The 20,174-nt window shown below is 43.0% G+C and overlaps 1 protein-coding gene across 3 annotated transcripts in view; it reads left to right on the top strand.

Moving 5' to 3' along the window:
* The first annotated feature begins 1,969 nt into the window (after window positions 1–1,969).
* Window positions 1,970–20,174, top strand: part of Cbfb (core-binding factor subunit beta) — a 69,426-nt gene continuing 51,221 nt past the window's right edge. The window contains exons 1-3 of one of the 3 annotated variants that reach the window (XM_045138716.1): window positions 1,974–2,263; window positions 2,506–2,592; window positions 17,184–17,300. In XM_045138716.1, coding sequence (XP_044994651.1) covers window positions 2,186–2,263; window positions 2,506–2,592; window positions 17,184–17,300 — 282 coding nt within the window. In that variant the 5' untranslated portion in view covers window positions 1,974–2,185. Of the gene's footprint in view, window positions 2,264–2,505; window positions 2,593–17,183; window positions 17,301–20,174 lie in introns of all 3 variants that reach the window. The other 2 variants (XM_045138724.1, XM_045138729.1) reach the window with 2 other exon arrangements.

Here is a 20,174-nt window from a genome sequence, read left to right as displayed (position 1 = left end):
ACAGAGTATGTAGTATCTATTCCCACAGGTTTGGAGGTGGGGAGGGCAAACGTGTCCTAAGAAGGAGCTTACTCTATGTCTGCTATTCAGAAGGAGTGGAGTGTGCCTTTAAGACCATTGACGGGTTGCTGGTGCCTCCTCCTTTGTGTTTGAGACAGGGTTGGGCGGTGTTGTCCAGGCTCATCTCAACCTCCTAGGGCTCAAGCACTCATCCTGCCTTAGTCTCTCCAAGTAGCTAGTACTCTAGGTGCATGTTGTCTTACTAGACTGGTCCTACAAGTTTGACTTAGCTGAAAAGCCTTGACCTTGAGAGCTGGGTATATAGCTCAGTGGTAGAACACTTGTGTAGCACGGGTGAGGTCCTGGGTTTGAAAGAAGCAACACACACACACCAAAAAATAAACCTAAACAAACAAACACACAAAAAGAACCACACAAAAACTTGACCTTGGGCAATTAACTACTCTGAAGACTTCAGTTAAGGTGACCAAGCATCTTGGTTTCCTAGGGGCTGAATGGCTCATGGGCCGGGGTTAAGGGTATTGCTAAAACCAAGACAAGTCTCTGGCAAACCAGGACAAGTTGGTTATCCTAGTTTAGTTCCCAGTCTGTAAAAATGAGATTGAGCTAGGCCAAATGTGAAAGTCTGCCAAAACCAGGCATTGCCAATTGACCTTGGCACTGATCCCTGTGAGTTTAGGTGTATCCTCCCAATGCTTTGCAATCTAGCCAGCTACTGCCAATCAGAGCTGGTACTTATTTGCTGTTTTTGGACTGAATTTTTGACAAACTGGAAGGTGTGTGTGTGTGTGCATGTGTGTGTATGTCTATGCAAAGCAAAGATGATTTATTGAGAAAAAGCCCCAGAGTGTCAGGGCAAACATACTCAGGATTCCACCGGCATCCAAAGAAGAGACAAAAGGGAGAAAAAGGGAACATGGTCAGGCTACACAGTGAAGATCTGCAAGCAGCTATCCATAAACTGGAATTTGAAAGATCAGGATTTACATACTGAAGATCCACTTTGAGCCCAGCTTTGCGGTAAATCCAGTGTCAGTCTTTCCAAAGGGAAATGATTTCCCTAGAACTTGCAGATCTTGTTTTTTAGATTTGATTGCATATTTGGGTAAATATATGGACAGGAACAGGTTATATATAATTTAGCTTGTTTTCCTTTAGAAATTTGAATTCACCAAGCGCCCATTATGTGCTAGATCTACAGAAAAGCTCTCATATTACCGCTATGAAGTCAGTAGGGTGATTTTGGAAATCAGGAATCTAACACTTAGCAGTCTAGTACTTGCCTAAGGGCACAGTCTTCAGGCAGGGGAGCTGTGCAGAATCCTAAGGCCCACCTGACTTCGACAGTTTCCACCTTTTCACTGTGATTCGGCTGGATTCTTTCGACTGCTCCCACCTTTAGTTTTCCATGGGCACAACATACCTCTCTCCCAGTCGGGGAAGAGTATGTAAACTCCCCCACGGATTTAGGTTTCGCCGCGCTCATATGGCCATTTGGGGTTAATGGAGGGAGGGGACCCAGAGTTCCAAATGGCCCAGAAAGGGGGTGAAGAAAAGGCCAGTTGGGGGGGACTGCGTCTGGCTGCTAAGAGGAGAAGCTGATGATCCCCACTTGATAGGTTTACAGTGAGCGGGTGGCAGAGAAGCAAGGGGAAGGAGATTGTGCAGCGGAAGGAGCAGGGCTTCCCTACATCCCACCAGCCCAGCCAGAGGTTAGGTGGCGCATGCGCGGCGCCAGTCGCGGAGTTGTGAATGGTGCGTCTTGTTTGCTGGAGTTTGAGGCGGGCGGGCGCGCGAGTAGGGGGAGGAGGAGGAGGAGGAGAAGGGGTGGGGCCGGCGGGGGCGGGGCGGTCGGGCGAGGTGGGCGGTGAGAGGAAGTGGCGGCGGCGGCGGCGGCGGCGGCCGGGGGAGGCGAGAGCTGGGTCTGCGCGGGCGGTAGGCAACGGCTGAGGCGACGGCGGCGGCGTGGGCTGGGCTCGAGCAGGCGGTGGCACCTCCGATTCCCCGGAGCGGGAGCCCACGCGGGCGGGCGCCTGAAACAAAGAGAAGCGGGAGTCTGGACGCCGCGGATAGGCAGGCAGTCGGTCCGCGTCGAGCCGGCCAGCGGGTGCCCAGCGTTTAATCCCCGGAGCCCGGCCGGCCGGCGCGGCCTCAGGGCGGGAAGATGCCGCGCGTCGTGCCCGACCAGAGAAGCAAGTTCGAGAACGAGGAGTTCTTCAGGAAGCTGAGCCGCGAGTGTGAGGTGAGGTGGGTGGCGCGGAGGCCTCCTCGGAGCGCCCCGAGTGGGGCCCCCGCAGGAGAAAAGTTTCGGCGGCTGGGTTCCCGGGAAGCCCGGGCCGGCGGCGCTCCCGCCGAGGGGCAATCTCGCCCCGGCAGCCGTCTGCCCACAGACTCTGCTTGCCCTTATCGGGGCGGCGGGCGGGCGGGCGGGCGGGCGCCGCCGCGGATTTCACTACTGATTTTGGGCCGTTCTCTGCCTTGCAGATTAAGTACACGGGCTTCAGAGACCGGCCCCACGAGGAGCGCCAGACGCGCTTCCAGAATGCCTGCCGGGACGGCCGCTCGGAGATCGTAAGTGGGCCGGGGCCGGGGCCGGGGCGCGCAGGGCGGCCGCGGGCACCGAGGCACGCGCGCGCGCGCGGGTCACTTGTTGCGCTGGGGCCCCGCGCGGTCCGGGGCGGGTTCCGGACGGCGTCGCGGACGCTGCGGCTCCCGGAACTGAGCGGACGCTGCCTTCTTACTTCCTATTGGGGATTCAAAAGCCCGAAACCCGGACACGAGCGGGCCGGGGGCTCGCGCGCGCACCCGCGCACCGACACGCTTCCCCTGTGGTCCCGGCGAGGTGGGCTCGGGTTTGCTCAGATGCGGCTCGCCGGGCTGTTCGATACGAGCGGAGCCCAAACGGAGCAGAGTCGTTGTGTAAAACTGTGACACCCATCAGGGACTGGAGTATTTGTAAGAAAAAGAATACTTCGTGCGAGGTCGGTGATAGTTGGTTTCTTAGGAATTAGGTTGGTAAAATCTGTGTGTGGAGCTATCTCACTCCCAATATAGCTGAGAACCAATCTTTACTCCACTTATCTACTGTTCTAATGGAAGAGGGAGGAGGGGGAAGAAAGTCCCGAAGGCCATATATCATTTTCTTAGAATGTGATGTTTCAGAAGAATATGAAAGAATCCATTATCTTCTCTTTTCTAACCTAAACACGCTCCTCTTAGCTGTAGTCATTAAAAAACTGCAAGATCTTGGGCTGGAGAGATGGCTTAGCAGTTAAGTGCTCGCCTATGAAGCCTAAGGACCCCGGTTCGAGGCTCGATTCCCCAGGTCCCACGTTAGCCAGATGCACAAGGGGGCGCACGTGTCTGGAGTTCGTTTGCAGTGGCTGGAGGCCCTGGCGCGCCCATTCTCTCTCTCTCTGCCTCTTTCTCTATCTGTCACTTTCAAATAAATAAAAAAAATAAACAAAAAAAAATTAAAAAACTGTAAGATCTTGCAAACCCCCCGTTAATCTGGAGGCCCTTGTTCTATATTTGAAGCCTTAAGGGCTCTATCAAGCCTTAAGGTTGAAAAGATTCAAGTATCCTAGTTCCTCTCAGATGGTGCTGAGAGGAATCATAGAAAGGAAGAAACTGTAGGAAAGAGGATGATAGTTGTTTTTAAGATGTTGAAGCACTGTGTAATGGAATCCTACCTAGTTAGCAGAGACCTGAAGAGAAGGTGCGGTTTGAACACTGGCTAATGTTAGAAGACATATTGGAAAGTTTATTCATTCTCCCACTTTGTAGTCACTTATTTTATTTATTTATTTATTTTTTTTGTTTTTCGAGGTAGGGTCTCACTCTAGCCCGGGCTAACCTGGAATTCACTATGTAGTCTCAGGGTGGCCCCGAACTCACGGTCCTCCTACCTCTGCCTCTTGAGTGTTGGGATTCAAGGCGTGTGCCACCACACCCAGCCTTGTAGTCAGCTATTTTTATTGAGGTGTCATTCACATAATGTGGACTAACTTCTCATCTCTGAAATCAGATTTTTTTTTTTTCGAGGCAGATTCTCACTTTGGTCCAGGCTGACCTGGAATTAACTATGTAGTCTCAGGATGGCCTCGAACTCATGGTGGTCCTCCTACCTCTGCTTCCCGAATGCTGGGATTAAAAGGCATGCACCACCATGCCCAGCTTCAGATTTATTTTTTAAGATTATTTTAAATATTAAAGAACCTTTAAAAAATATTTTTATTCATTTACAAGCATAAAGAGAAGAGAGAGTGAGAGAGTGCAAGTGAGTGTGAATGAGTGCTCCAGGGCCTTCAACTACTGCAAACGAATTCTAGATGCATGTGCTACATCTGGCTTTATATGGGTACTGGAGAATTGGACCTGGCTTGTTAGGCTTTGCAGGCAAGTGCCTTAACTGCTGAGCCATCTCTCCAGCCCCTAAAGAACCTTTTTAGGGGCCTGGTGTGATGGTAAATGCCTTTAATCCCAGCACTTGGGAGGCAGAGGTAGGAGAATCGCTGTGAGTTCAAGGCCACTCTGAGATTACAGAGCAAATTCCAGGTCATCCCGAGCTAGAGTGAGACTCTACCTCGAAAAACCAAAACAGAAACAAAAACAAAAAAACAAAAAACAACCTTTTTAGTAAGGCATTTTGTAATTATAGATAGATGACATTAATTAAATTTATAGGAGCTATAAAATATTTGATCATTTATATGTCATAAAATACTTATATTTATTTGAGGAAGAGAGAGAATATATGTAGATACTCTAGGGCCTCTTGCTGCTGTAGATGAACACCAGATCCGTGCACCACACATGTGGGTACTGGGGAAATTGAACCCAGGCTGGCAGGTTTTGCAAGCAAGTACCTTTAACTGCTAAGCCATCTTCCCAGCCTATATTATCATACATTATAAAAAGAGCCAGGAGTGGTGGTGCACTTTAATCCTAGCACCGGAAGGCAGAGGTGGGGAGAGAGGTAGGAAGTTCGCCAGGAGTTCAAGGCCACCCTGAGACTCCATAGTGAATTCCAGGTCAGCCTGAGTGTTCAAAGAAAAGACTCATCATTTGAGCTAGGGATGGTGGTATCCTTTGCCTAAGTTCCTTTTGTGCATAATAGACCTGACCAAAGGATTTCTGGAGGTAATTGATGTTAAGTGTAAAAGATGAGATACAATAACTGTCATTTAAAACAGATTTTGTGTGTGTGAGACATAGTGAAGCATAGCCAGTAAGGGGTTTTGTTTGTTTTTCATAAGACTTTGATGCATGTAACTATAAATTGGGCAAATAATTCAAATTATTGGGCTGGAGAGTTGGCTCAACAGTTAAGGTGCTATCTTGCAAAGCCTAAGGACCCTGGTTTGATTCTCTAGTACCAATGTAAAGTCAGATGCACAAGGTGATGCATGGGTCTGGAGTTTGTTGTCGTGGCTAGAGGCCCTGGCGCGATCATTCTTTCTCTCTCTCTCTGCCTCTTTTTCTGTGTCTCTTTCAAGTAAATAATTAAAATATTATACAAAATAATTAAAACTACTGAACATCAGAGTAACATTTGTTTATTTGAGAGAGAGAAAGAGGGAGGAAAGGAGAGAGAGAGAAAGAGAGAGCGCGCGCGCGCACGTGAGCGAGCCAGGGCATCCAGCCACTGCAAACGAAGTCCACCTTGTGTTTGTAGCTTATGTGGGTCCTGGGAAATTGAACCAAGGTCCTTTGGCTTTGCTGGCAAGGGCCTTAACTGTTAAGCCATCTCTACAGTCCCAAACCTTTTTTTTTTTTTTTTTTTTGTAAGGAGAGAGAGAGAGAGAGAGAGAGAGAGAGAGAGAGAGAAGAAATTCAGACAGAATGGGTGCACCAGGGCCTCCAGCCATTGCAAATAAACTCCAGACCCATGTGCCACTTTGTGCATCTGGCTTACATGGGTACTAGGGAATCAAACCTGAGCCCTTAGGCTTCTCAGGCAAGTGCCTTAACTGTTAAGCTATCCTTCCAGCCCAGAATAACTTTATTTTTATGTTGCTGTTATATAATACTGTTATAGGCTGCTTTATTTGTTGTGTCTTTTCAGAATGATGCTTTCTAGGCTTTTTCCTTCAAAATAACTGACCCTACACATTTTATTTTATATTATTTTTATTTTTGTTTTATTTTTGAGACAGGTCTCAGGTAGCCCAGGGTAGCCTGTAACAAGTTCCTTTCATCTCTATCTCCTGAGTACTGGAATTACGGGTGTGCACCACACCCAAATAGTGTTGAGGATGGAACATGTTAGGTAGTCATTCTACCAACTGAGCTACATCACTAGGCCCCTACAAATTTTAGTAAAACTTAATTTAATTTTAGACAAGATTTTAGAGGTGAGGGAAGACTGATTGACTTTTATAAGATTTGCATTTAAGATAGTAGGTATCTTTTTAAAAAAACTTAACTATTTGTGAGGGGAAAGAAAAAAATGAGATGCTGGGCATGGTGTTGCACTTCTCTAATCCCAGCACACGGGAGGCAAAGGCCTTGAGTTCGAGGCCACTCTAAGAATACAGAGTGAATTCCAGGTCAGCCTAGACTAGAGTGAAATGAGAATGTATGGCCATGCCAGGACCTCTTGCCACTGCAAACAAACTCCAGAGGCATGTGTCATTTTGGGCATTTGGCGTTATGTGGATACTGGGCGCGTTGAACCCAGCCCTGCATACCTGCATGTTTGGCAAGCAAGTTCCTTTTAACTGCCGACCAATCTCGCTAGTCCTCTTTTTTGTAAGACAGGCAACCTGTTGGCCTTGGAATCCATCTTCCCATCTTCTTACGTATCTTGTTTATTTCTTTTAGGTTTTTTTTTCTTGTTTTTATTTTTATTTATTTATTTTTGTTTTTCCAAAATAGGGTCTCACTCTAACCCGGGCTGACCTGGAATTTATTACATAGTCTCAGGGTGGCCTTGAACTCATGACAGTCCTCCTACCTCTGCCTCCAAAGTGGCGTGTGCCACTACACCCAACTTTTTTTTTTTTTAATTAGGGAGAGAATGGGTGTGCCAGGGCCTCTAGCCACTGCAAATGAACTCCAGACACATGTGCCATCATGTGCATCTGGCTTATGTAGGTTCTGGGGAGTCGAACCTAGGTCCTTAGGCTTCACAGGCAAGCGCCTTAACAGCTAAGCCATCTTTCCAGCTCTGTTAGTTTAGAGACAAGTTCTCTGTAATCCAGGCTGACCTCTAACTCAAAGCAATTCTGGCTCAGCCTCCTGTGTTGAAATAACAAGGGTGAGTCACCTTGCCCAGTTACATGCCTTCTTTTGCTGAGTAAGTTTACTGTATTTGTGAAGGAATTTCACTCTTCTTTCTAGCTTCCATCTTTTTTCAATATTAAAAATATTTATTTATTTATTTATTTATTTAGTGATTAGAGAAAAGGACAGAAAGAGAGAGTATACGTGTGCCAGGACATCCTGCCACTGCAGATGAACTCCAGACACTTTGTGACTCTGGCTTTATGTGGGTACTGGGGAATTGAACCTGGGCCATCAGACTTTGCCATCAAGCTCCTTTAACCACTGAGCCATCTCTCTCAGCCCTAGATTTCACCTTTTAATACCTTTTCATTTACTACCTACTTCATGCCCACTCCATACTGAGGCTTAAACCTAGGGCCTTTGTTCATGCTAAGCAAGTGTTCTGTAACTGAACTATGTTTTCAGCTCTTTTTTAGCCTTCTTTTTTTTTTTTGTTATTTTTATTTATTTATTTGAGAGTGACAGAGAGAGAGAGAAAGAGGTAGAAAGAGAGAGAATGGGTGCAGCAGGGCCTCCAGCAACTGCAAATGAACTCCAGACGCGTGCGCCCCCTTGTGCATCAGGCTAACGTGGGTCCTGGGGAATCGAGCCTTGAATTGGGGTCCTTAGGCTTCACAGGCAAGCGCTTAACCGCTAAGCCATCTCTCCAGCCCTTTTTTTTTTTTTTTTTTAGGTAAGGTATCACTTTGGCTCAGGTTGACCTGGAATGCACCATGTAGTGTCTCAGAGTGGCCTTGAACTTATGGCTGTCCTACCTCTGCCTCCTGAGTGCTGGGATTAAAGGTGTGCACCACCACACCCAGCTAACCTTCCTTTTTTAGTTTTTAAGGCAGGGACCTGGTGCTCACTTTGTAGCCCTGGGCTGGCCTTGAACTCACTGTACTCCCAAGTGTTGGAACTAAAGGTGCCATTATGTCTGGTGTGCTTGCTTCCCCCCCTCCCCCACCCCTCTGTCTCCCTTTAATTTAGAATGGTCTCACTAAATTGCTTTGAACTTGTGATCTTGCTTCTTGCATAGTTGGGATTATGTTACCCACATTTATTTTATGGGTATTTTGTTTTGTTCTTGAAATAAGGTCTCATGTAGCCCAGGCTAGCTTCAAAATGATTATGTAGGCAAAGATGGCCTTGAACTGATTTTCTTGCCTCACACGTTTAAAAATTACAGGATCCTGGGCTGGAGAGATGGCTTAGTGGTTAAGCGCTTGCCTGTGAAGCCTAAGGACCCTGGTTCGAGGCTCGGTTCCCCAGGTCCCACGTTAGCCAGATGCATAAGGGGGTGCACACGTCTGGAGTTCGTTTGCAGTGGCTGGTAGCCCTGGCATGCCCATTCTCTCTCTCTCCCTCTATCTGTCTTTCTCTCTGTGTCTGTCGCTCTCAAATAAATAAATATTAAAAATTACAGGATCCTATGGGCTGGGGCTATCTATAGTTCAGCTAGCGTGTGTGAATCCCTGGGTTCAGTCCCCAGTACCAGAAAGAAAATAAAAGTTGTGGGATCCTTAGCTTCTAGAAGTGTAGACCATATTCATTCTGAATATATGCTACAATTCTTTTTGCAAGGGTATTTGATCATTTTGAATTTAAAGGTTTTGTAATTTAATGCCTGAAATTTATCTTACGATTTATGAGCAAACTTATTTCTACTGGTTTAGCTGTGAAAAAGGCATTATTTTGCCTCATTTGAAAGCCACACTATATATTACACAGTAAGAATATACACAATTCTTTTTATTTTTCATATTTTATTATTATTATTATTAATTTTGGTTTTTCAAGATAGGGTCTCACTCTAGCCGAGGCTGACCTGGAATTAACTATGTAGTCTCACGGTGGCCTCGAACTCACAGTGATCCTCCTATCTTTGCCTCCTGAGTGCTAGAATTAAAGGTGTACGCCACCATATCTGGCTATAATTCTTTTTAAAATATTTTTATTTATTTAAAATTTTTTAATATTTATTTAGTTGAGAGCGACAGACAGAGAGAGAAAGAGGCAGATAGAGAGAGAGAGAATGGGTGTGCCAGGGCCTCCAGCCACTGCAAACGAACTCCAGATGCATGCGCCCCCTTGAGCATCTGACTAACATGGGTCCTGGGGAATCGAGCCTCGAACTGGGGTCCTTAGGCTTCACAGGCAAGCACTTAACTGCTAAGCCATCTCTCCAGCCCAAATATTTTTATTTTATTTATTTTCAAGTAGAGAGAAGAGAAAGAGAGAATGGGTGCTCCATGGCCTCCAGCAGCTGCAAATGAACTCCAGACACATGTGCCACTTTGGTCATCTGGTTTACATGGTTACTGGAGAAATGAATCTGGGTTCTTAAGCTTTGCAGGCAGGTGCCTTAACCTCTGAGCCCTCTGTCCAGTCCCAGAATATACATAATTCTTAAAACTATTCCCAACCCTTCTTAGCCCAGTTCCCTTAGCCCCATTTTAAATTTTGATCATAATTTTTCAGTGAGATTACTAAAATAATCACATGAAATAATAGTTGTTATAGATGACAGCTATAATCTATTCAGTTAAAGTCTGATTTACTCATTTTATGAAATTTTTATAGTTAATGTGTTGGAAATATCTACAATACTAAGAATAAAACAAAAAATACTACAAAAATACTATAGGGCTTGAGAGATGGTTTATCGGTTAATGTGCTTGTCTGTGAAGCCTAAGGAGCCGTGTTTAACTCTCTAGGTCCCACATAACCAGACATACAAGGTGATGCAAGTGCATAAGGTCACATATGCACACAAGGTAGCACATGCATCTGGAGTTTGATTGCAGTGGCTGGAGGCCCTGGAGTGCCAATTCTCTGTCTTTCTTGCTCTCTTGTATTTTAAAAAAAGGCCAATTTGTTGGGCTTGCTTAAAAAAATACTATAAATACTTGTGCCAGCTATCATGATTCTACCATGAGAAGTGTTTATTTTTGTTAGTTTTTGTTGTTGTTTTTTCGAGGTAGGGTCTCACTCTAGCCCAGGCTGACCCAGAATTCACTATGGAGTCTCAGGGTGGCCTCGAACTCACAGTGATCCTCCTACCTCTGCCTCCCCAGTGCTGGAATTAAAGGCATGCGCCACCGTGCCCAGCTATTTTTATTAGTTTTATTTTATTTTTATTTATTTAATTTTTAGTCTTATTTATTTGAGAGGGGGGGGGAAGAGGCAGACAGAGAGAGAGAGAGAGAGAGAGAGAGAGAGAATGGGTGTGACAGGGCCTCCAGCCATCGCAAACGAACTCCAGACACATGTGCCATCTTGTGCATCTGGCTAACATGGGTCCTGGGGAATCGAACCTAGGTCCTTTGGCTTTGCAGGCTAACACATTAACTGCTAAGCCATCTCTCCAGCCCTGTTAGTTTTATTTTTAAATATTTATTTACTAGCAAGAGAGAGAGAGAGAGAATGGGCATTCCATGGTCTCTAGCCACTGCAAATGAATTCCACGTGCATGCACCACTATGTGCAACTGGCTTATGTGAATACTGGGGAATCAAACTTGGGTCCTTAGGCTTTGCAGGCAAGCGCCTTAACTGCTAAACCAAAAAAAAAAAAACAAAACAGTATGTTGTGTTCTCATAAGATATGCTGTTTCAATGATTTCAAACAATTTTCCTAACTTTTATGTATGTATAGGCATTCTATTAAAAGATAGGGTTGTAGTACTTACCTAGCACTCTTGAAGCCCAGTTCAACAAAAACAAATTTCTGAAGTCAAGTAAGTTTAGATTATGTTACTCTAGAATAATTTCATGTTTTGTCCCTCAGAGAGGAATTTTTTTTTTTTTTTTTTTTTGAGTGAGTGCCAGGGCCTCCAGCTGCTGCACGCAAAAATTCAGATGCATGCACCACCCTGTGTATCTGGCTTATGTGGGTACTGGGGAATTGAACCTGTATCCTTAGGTTTTGCAGGCAAATGCCTTATCCACTAAGCCATCTATCTCAACAGCCCAGGGAATTTCTTCCTTCCTTCTTTCTTTCTTTCTTTCTTTCTTTCTTTCTTTCTTTCTTTCTTTCTTCCTTCCTTCCTTCCTTCCTTCCTTCCTTCCTTCCTTCCTTCCTTCCTTCCTTCCTTCCTTTCTTCCCCTTTCCTTTCTTTCTTTTCTTTTCTTTCCCTCCCTTCCTCCCTCCCTCCCTTCCTTCCTTCTTTCCTTTCTTTTTTTTTTTTTTTTTTTGTTTCTCAAGGTAGGGTCTTACTCTGGCCCAGACTGACCTATAATTGACTATGTAGTCTCAGGGTGGCCTTGAACTCATGGTGATCCTCCTACCTCCGCCTCCCAGGTGCTGGGATTAAAGGCATGTGCTACCATGCCTGGCTGAGGAATAGTTTTTTATTTGCTTGTTTTAGGAGGGTGCAGTGCCAGGGTTTTTCACTTATGCAAGTAACACCAGACACATTTGTCACTTTTTGCATTTGTCTTTATGTGGGTGCTGGTGAATCAAATCCAGAGCTGGCAGGCTTTGTAAGCAAGAGGTAATGGACATAAAGTGGAACTGCTTGTCATTTTATTTTTTTGGTGGTGGTTTTAAGACGCAGTCTCAGGTAGCCCAGGCTAGCCTCTTAATGCTGGTTGCATAGCTAAGGATGGATTTGGAATTCTTGATTTTCCTGCTTCAGCCTCCAAATTCTAGGATTACAGGCCTGTAACATTACCCACACCTGCCTGTAGGAACTTGCTTCTGATGTTGGCATTCAAACAACAGGTAAGGTAATAATCTGCAGTGTCTTAGCAGTTGATTTGGGACACTGGAGATGGAAGGATTTGCTATTAGGTAGAAGAACACACTACTGAAGAAACATGTCTCAGGGATTTTAGCATAGGGTATTTATTCATTGGCTGAATCTTACTTGCAATTCTCCTCTGAGAATTTTCTTATCTGAGGCTGAGAGTTAGCTCTTACTGATCTCAAAGTAATTTCTCTTAAGCTGTGTGTATTGGTATTTGCTTGCAATCTCAATTACTAGAAAGACTAAGGGACAAATATCACTTGAGCCCAAGAGATTGAAGCTAGCCCAGATAAAATTGCAAGATCTCTCCTTTAACGTTTTTTTTTCTTTGTTTTTGTTTTTTTGAGGCGGAATCTCACTCTAGCACAAGCTGACCTGGACTTACTTTGTAACCTAGACTGGCCTTGGACTCACCACAGTCTTCCTAACCTTAGTCTCCTGAGTGCTAGAATTAAAGGCATGTGTCACCACACCCAACTAGACCTAATCTCAAAAGACAACTAAGCTGGGAGCTGAGGCAGCAGGTTTGCCTTGATTTTGAGGCCAGTCTGGGCTAATCAGAATAAACAGATAAAAGATATTTCTCTTACATGGGGAGCATTTATATAGCATTTACTTGGCCCTTTTTCTAAGTACTTCAGTAAATGAGGAAACTGAGGTATGCCTCATGACATACAGAGTAGATAATTTTCCTTCTAGCCTGCTTTTCTTTTTCTGTTGGATAATGGACCCGATCTCATGTAGTCCAAGCTGCCTTTGAACTCACTGTAGAGCCAAGGATGGATGGCCTTGAATTTACGATTTTCCTGCCTTTACTTCCCAAGTACTGGGATTACAGATTGTGCCACCATATCCAGTTCAAAATTCATCACCTTTTTTATTTTTATTTTTTTATTTTCTCAATTTTTATTAACATTTTCCATGATTATAAAAAGTATCCCATGGTAATACCCTCCCCCCCACTTACCCCTTTGAAATTCCATTCTCCATCATATCCCCTCCCCCTCTCAATAAGTCTCTCTTTTATTTTGATGTTGCGATCTTTCCCTCCTCTTATGATGGTCTTCTGTAGGTAGTGTCAGGCACTATGAGGTCATGGATATCCAGGCCATTTTATGTCTGGAGGGAGCACGTTGTAAGGATTCCTACCCTTCCTTTGGCTCTTACATTCTTTCCGCCACCTCTTCTGCATTAGACCCTGGGCCTTGGAAGGTGTGATTGAGATGTTAGTCAGTACTCCAGTCACTTCTTTCCAGCACTATGATACCTTCTCAGTCATCCCAAGGTCACTGCCATCTGAAAAAAGAAGATTCTCTACCCAAAGTGAGAGTAGCGTTAATATAAGGGTATAAATATCAAGAGAAGTGTTTACTGGGCAGTTTGGTAAGCATAGTATATACATTTTTCCAGACATCAGCAGATGTTACACCCCTAGGGCTCATGACTACCCCTGTTTTAAGTTTTCAGTATCAGGGACATGTTTCCCCCCATGGAGCAGACCTCCAGTCCAATTGGAGGGTAATTGGTTTCCACCATGACAGACATGCCACTATTGCACCCGTTGGCTCATTTGGGCTGGCTGGCCAATTATAAGGCTTGTAGTGTCCACTGTTGAGTATCTTCACTGGTGGTATCTCTTTCTCCCATTGAAATATACATGTAGAATGGCTTCTTCCAGCTTTCTGTCAGCTGGTCTACATGGAGGAGGTTATCAGCTCAGTTCCAGCACAATGACTCAGTGGCCTTGCAGCCCAAGTATGTGGAGTCTTCAGCAATAGGGTCTTACCATCTATTCCTGGTGGGAAACCAAGGGCCTCGGCAATGGCCTATAATGTTTTGGGAGCATCAGGGACCTCCCTGGCCAACAACTCACTGGAGGTATCCCATCCCTGGCACTGAAAATTTTCTAACAACAATCTATGGCTCCTGAGTGTTCCATATATACAATACCAACCTATTAAGTACCCTCCTCCCTTCCTTTCTCTTCCCTTTTATATCTCCTTTTTAACTTACTTGCCTCTGCTACTGAGTGAAAATTTGTCACCTTTTGTATGTGTGTTGCTAGGAATTAAACCTAGGGAGCCTGTATATGCTGCCAGACACTCTACCATTGAGCTATATCAGTCCAGATGTCCTTTTCATTTTCCATAAGAATAAGGTATGCTGGTTGATTAGAGAAATGCCATCAAAGAAGTTAGATTGGCAAATGTACCTACAGTACTAGTAATAGAAATAGGAAGTATAGGACTGCAGAGATTACTCAGTGGTTAAAGGCACTTCCTTTTAAAGCCTGACAGCCCAGGTTCAAATCTTGAGTACCCACATAAAGCCAGATAGATACAAAATGGCACATGTGTTGGAACTCATTTGCAGTAGTTAGAGGCCCTGGAGCTTCTCCCTCCCTCCCTCTAGCCCTCCTTCTCTCCTTCCTTCCCTCCCTATCTCTCTATCTCTGTATTGTTCTGTGTGTCTGCTTGCCAATAAATAAATAAATAAATAAATAAAATTTTCAAAAGGACTGGAGAGGTGGTTCAGAAGTTAAGGACTTGCCTGCAAAGCCTAGGGACCCGGGTTTGATTCCCCAGTATCCATGTAGAGCACAAAGTGGCTAGAGGCCCTGGCACACCCGTTTTCTGTCTGCCTCTTTCATTCTCCCCCTAGTCTCTCCAAAGACCTAAGGACCCAAGTTTGATTCCCCAGAACCCACATAAGCCAGATGCACATAGTAGTGCATGCATCTAGAGTTTGTTTGTGGTGGCTGGAAGCCCTGGCACACCCATTCTCTCTCTCTCTAATAAGTAATAAATAAAATAAAAATATTTAGATTTAAAAAAACAAATAGGAAGGATAATTTTTACCTCAATAAGCCAGGATACAGTAGCATATGTTTGCAATCCCAGCACTTGGGAGGCTGAGGAAAGAGAAGGTCAGTTTGGGCTGCATAGTAAGACCTCTTTCTCCAGAGGGGGAGATGGGGGATGAGTAAACTGTTGTTAATCATCTGCAGAGCTAATGAATAAATATTGTGACTTTGAACAAGTCCAACATGTGAACTCCTTGCTTTCAGATGATGACTATAAACAAATGCTTTAGGATTTAATTAGTAAATTAAACCAAATAAATATTTGTTTGATTCTAGCAAAGAATTTATATTTAGATGATAAAAATGTAGTTTTTTTAAATGTGCTTTTTTTACTTGTTTCATTTTAAATTTCCATGAAAAGAGGAGTAGTAATGTTATTTCTGTGTTTTAAAAAATGTTTTCTTTTTGGTTTTCTGAGATAGGGTCTCACTGTAGCTCAGGCTGACCTGGAATTCACTACGTAGTCTCAGGGTGGCCTCGAACTCACAGTGATCCTCCTACCTCTGCCTCCCAAGTGCTGGGATTAAAGGCGTGCACCACCATGCCCGGCTTGTTTAAAACAATTTTTTTGAGGGGGTTGGCTGGAGAGATAGCTCAGCAGATAAGGAGCTTGCCTGCAAAACCTAACCATCCAACCTCCCTGAGACTACGTAGTGAATTCCATGTCAGCCTGAGCTAGAGTGAGACCCTACCTCGGAAAACCAAAAAGAAAAACAAACAAACAACAAAAAAGTAACCACCCAATTAGATTCCCCAATACTCATGTACAAAGCCAGATACACAAAGTGGCACATGCATCTAGAGTGTATTTTCAGGAATCCATTCTCTCTCCCTTCTCCCTATCTCTCTCTGCTTGTAAAATAAATAAGAATATTAAAAAAACATTTTTTAGGAAGGGCTGAAGAGATGGCTTAGTGGTTAAGGCACTTGCCTGCAAAGCCTAAGAACCCAGGTTCGATTCTCCAGGTCCCACATAAGCCAGATGCATGTTATGGTGCATGCATCTGGAGTTTGTTTGCAGTGGCTAGAGGCCCTGGTGCACCCATTCTCTCATCTCTAATAAATAAAAATAAATCTAAAAAATTTTTTTAGGGAAAATAAAAAATGAAATTGCTCAGGGGCTACACAGAATGGCACTTTATTGAAATGACTTTAGATTGTTTGAGCTGTTCCATCTAACGCTTTCATAAATATTAGATGAATATGCAATATTCTCTGTAATGGCTTGATTCAGTTCACCTAAGGTAGAATTTTTTTTTAATTTTTATTTATTTATTTATTTATTTAAGAGCGACAGACACAGAGAGAAAGACAGATAGAGGGAGAGAGAGAGAATGGGTGCGCCAGGTCTTCCAGCCTCTGCAAACGAACTCCAGATGCGTGCGCCCCCTTGTGCATCTGGCTAACGTGGGACCTGGGGAACCGAGCCTCGAACCGGGGTCCTTAGGCTTCACAGGCAAGCGCTTAACCGCTAAGCCATCTCTCCAGCCCCTAAGGTAGAATTTTTAAAAACATATTTTTTGGTGTAAATTTTTTTTAGAGGTAGGGTCTCTCTCTAGCCCAGTCTGACCTGGAATTCACTATGTAGTCTCAGGGGGGCTTCGAACTCACGGTGATCTTCCTACCTCTGTCTCCCGAGTGCTGGGATTAAAGGCATGTGCCACCACACCCAGCATTGATGTAATTTTTAGAAATACTGTCACATCATATGTTAATGTATAGTTTATCATAGGAGAGATAATCCCCCTAACAGATTTTTTTATCATAGGCTTTAAATAAAACCCATGTTTAAAATTATACTTACATACTGCCTTTTTATGCACAATGCATACCATTCAATGTTTCCTTGAGAGGGAAAATGAAGAAAAATTAAAATGCCTCACTTATGCAACTTTAAATTATGGTATGTATTAAAATTCAAAGTATTTAGATCATCAGTGATTTTCACATTTAAAAATACAAGTTTTATATGCAAGGATAGTGGTTTCTGGTTAGACATGAGCAATTCTAGGTCCTAACGTCAGCAAAAAAATGACCTGAAAGAAGGTATTGATTCCATGTCTGATTTTATATTTAAGCAGCCAATGGCAAATGTCCTCAAAATGGAATCAGATGTTTGTAACTTGATACTTAAGAAAAATGATGAGTGCAAGTTTTTTTTTTTTAATATTCTCTATGCTGCCTGGCTTAAGACATAAACTGATGTAAAAATAAACGACTGCTTGCATAATTTATGTAATGTCCTGCTCCTGATCCTGTTTGTATTGATTTTTCTAAAAGGCTTTTGTGGCTACAGGAACCAATCTGTCTCTCCAGTTTTTTCCGGCCAGCTGGCAGGGAGAACAGCGACAAACACCTAGTCGGGAATATGTCGACTTAGAAAGAGAAGCAGGCAAGGTAGGAAACATTTCTTTGCTATTTAAAATACTGTGTATTATCTTACTAGATACTGGCTGATGATACATACATTTTAATAAGGAGTGTATCATCAGATTTATTTTTATTTCATATTATAAGAATAATTTCAATGACTTTATATCACTTCATACTAACTTAATGTATATAGTATTCATCACAGGTAGTTATAGTTCATAAGGAAAGTAATGTGCTTTCCTGCATTTATTAAAGTTTCAGTCCTTTAAAAGTGTTGGTGAGAATTTTTTTGTAGTTATTGAAATATGAAACTACAGTGGTATAAAAATGGGGAAAAGCTTTATAAACTTAAAAATTAATAGTATTAGGAACAGATTATGGGTATTTTTAAAATTTTGTTAATATAACTAATTTGATTTTCAGAAAAATAATGTGAAAACTAACTTGGAAATAATTTTGTTCATTTTGAGGAAAAGCTGAGAATTCAAATAGATACTTTACAGTATTTGTGTTAGAAGTTGAGGTGAAAATTATAGAAAATATAGGTGGAAATGTTAAAGCTGAAAGAGCTATTAAAATATATTATTTGATAAAATTTTAATAAGTACTATCTTGGATTGGTTGATCCTTAATCAAGAAGTCAAGGAGTTGACTTCATGAAAAAACATTCAAAGAAGAAAAAAATTGGGGATTCCGTTTTATACTCAGTCTTTATCCAGTTTCTTTTGTAGTACATTTGTTGTTATTTATAGAGACTTAGAATTCCTAATCCACTTGCTGGGAGTACAGGTATGTGTGTGCAACCATGACTGACTTGTAAGGTGTTATCATACCTATTTCTAGCAACTTGCTGGATTACTTTTCCAAGTGTCATCATGAATAGCATAATAATAATACTTATTATGTTTTGCAAAATATACATCTAGCCAGGCATAGGGCGTGGTGGCTTATGCCTCTTAAATTCAAGACCAGCCCCTGGACTACGTAGTGAGTTCCAGGCCAGAAGCAAAATCATGTAAATAGTAATTTAAATACTTCATTTTCTTTAATTTTATAAAATTAGGTTTGGTCTTTTGTAATTAGACAACTAATATTTGGGTTGGAAGAGGGAAAAGACAACAGGATTTAAAGAATGGTAATAAGCATATAATTGGCTTCTTTTGTATTAATTTGTCTAATTGGAAAAGTAAAAGCAAATGTTGCATATTTTACAGTGTTAGTGATTACATATAAGGAAGAGCTTGTGAAGTCACTAAGATTATTGTTTTTTTCTGTTTCATGCATGTATATGTGATTAAATTCTTTTTTCCTTGCTCAAAACATTTCCTTAGAGCGAGGCATAGCATAGTACATGCTGTAGTCCCAGAGTTTGGGAGGCTGAAACAAAGAAAATAACTGAGCCTAGGAGTGCTATGAGGCTCAGTCTGGGTAACATAGGACTCTGTTTAAAAAAGAAAACTGGCCTGGAAAGATGGCTCAGTAAATGCACTTGCATGAAGATTGGGGTTCAGATCCTCAGCACCTATATAAATGTCAGGTGGCCATGACAGTCCACCTGTAAATCTAGCACTCAGGACTCAGGAGGTGGTAACAGGATCCCTAGGGGAAACTGGCTAGTAGACTAGCAGAATTGGCAAGCTCTAGGTTCAAGTGAGAAACCTACCTCAGTACATAAGGTGGAGAATGATAGAAGATACCCAGTATTAACTTCAGACCTCTAACTCACAGCATTTTTTCTACTTCAGCCTCCCAAGTGCTATGACTAAAGGGATGTGCCACCACTACCAGCACATTATTTATTGAGTCATTTTTTTCCTGAATACAGAGGTCACTAGTTGACCTCGTCTAGCTAGCCAGTTTGCCCTAGGGAATCTGCTTGTCTCCACTTCCCCAAATGCTGTGATTACAGGTGCACACTACCATACCTGGCATTTACATGGGTGCTGGGGATCCAACTGAATTCCTAATGCTTGTGTGGCAAGTACTTTACCAACTGAGCCTTCGCTCCAGACCCCTTTTTTTTCTTTTTGGGAGACAGTTTAACGTAGGTCCGGCTGGCCTTAGACTGACTATGTAGCAGAGGATGACCTTAAATTCCTGATCTGCTTATCTCTCCCAAGTGCTATGATTACAGGAGTGCTACCCCATTTCAACCCACTTACTTTTTAAGCAATATATTTATTTTTACTTATCTGTAAGCAGGAATATTTACAGTTATTTTAAACTTTTTTTAATATTTTATTTTCAATTTATTTATTTGAGAGAGAGAGAGATACAGAAATAGGCAGGTAGAGAGAGAGAGAATGAGCACACCAGGGCCTCCAGCCACTGCAAATGAACTCCATATGTGTGTGCCCCCTTGTGCATCTGGCTAACGTGAGTCCTGGGGAGTCAAACCTGGGTCCTTTGGCTTTGCAGGCAAGTGTCTTAACCGCTAAGCCATCTCTCCAGCCCATTATTTTTAAGAACTTATTTATTTGAGAGAGTGTTGAGAGAGAGAGGAAGATAGAGAGAGAATGGGCATACCAGGGCCTCTAGCCATCGCAAATGAACTCCAGACATATGAACCATCTTGTGCATTTGGCTTACATGGGTACTGGGGAATTGAACCTGGGTTCTTAGGCTTCACAGGGAAGTGACTTAACTACTAAGACATTTCTCTAGCCTGCCCCACTTTATTTATTTTTTTTTATATTTTATTTATTTAATAGAGAGAAAGAGGCAGAGGCAAAGAGAGAGAAAGAGAGAGGGAGAGAATGAGCATGCCAGGGCCTCCAGCCATTGCAAACAGACTCCAGATGCATGTGTCCCCTTGTGCATCTGGCTTACATGGGTCCTGGAGAATCGAACCAGGATCCTTTGGCTTTGCATGCAAACGCCAAACTGGTGTGAGACTAC

This window comes from Jaculus jaculus, chromosome 1 (assembly GCF_020740685.1).
Source record: "Jaculus jaculus isolate mJacJac1 chromosome 1, mJacJac1.mat.Y.cur, whole genome shotgun sequence".
NCBI lineage: Eukaryota > Metazoa > Chordata > Mammalia > Rodentia > Dipodidae > Jaculus > Jaculus jaculus.
This window is presented reverse-complemented; position numbering and strand designations above follow the sequence as displayed.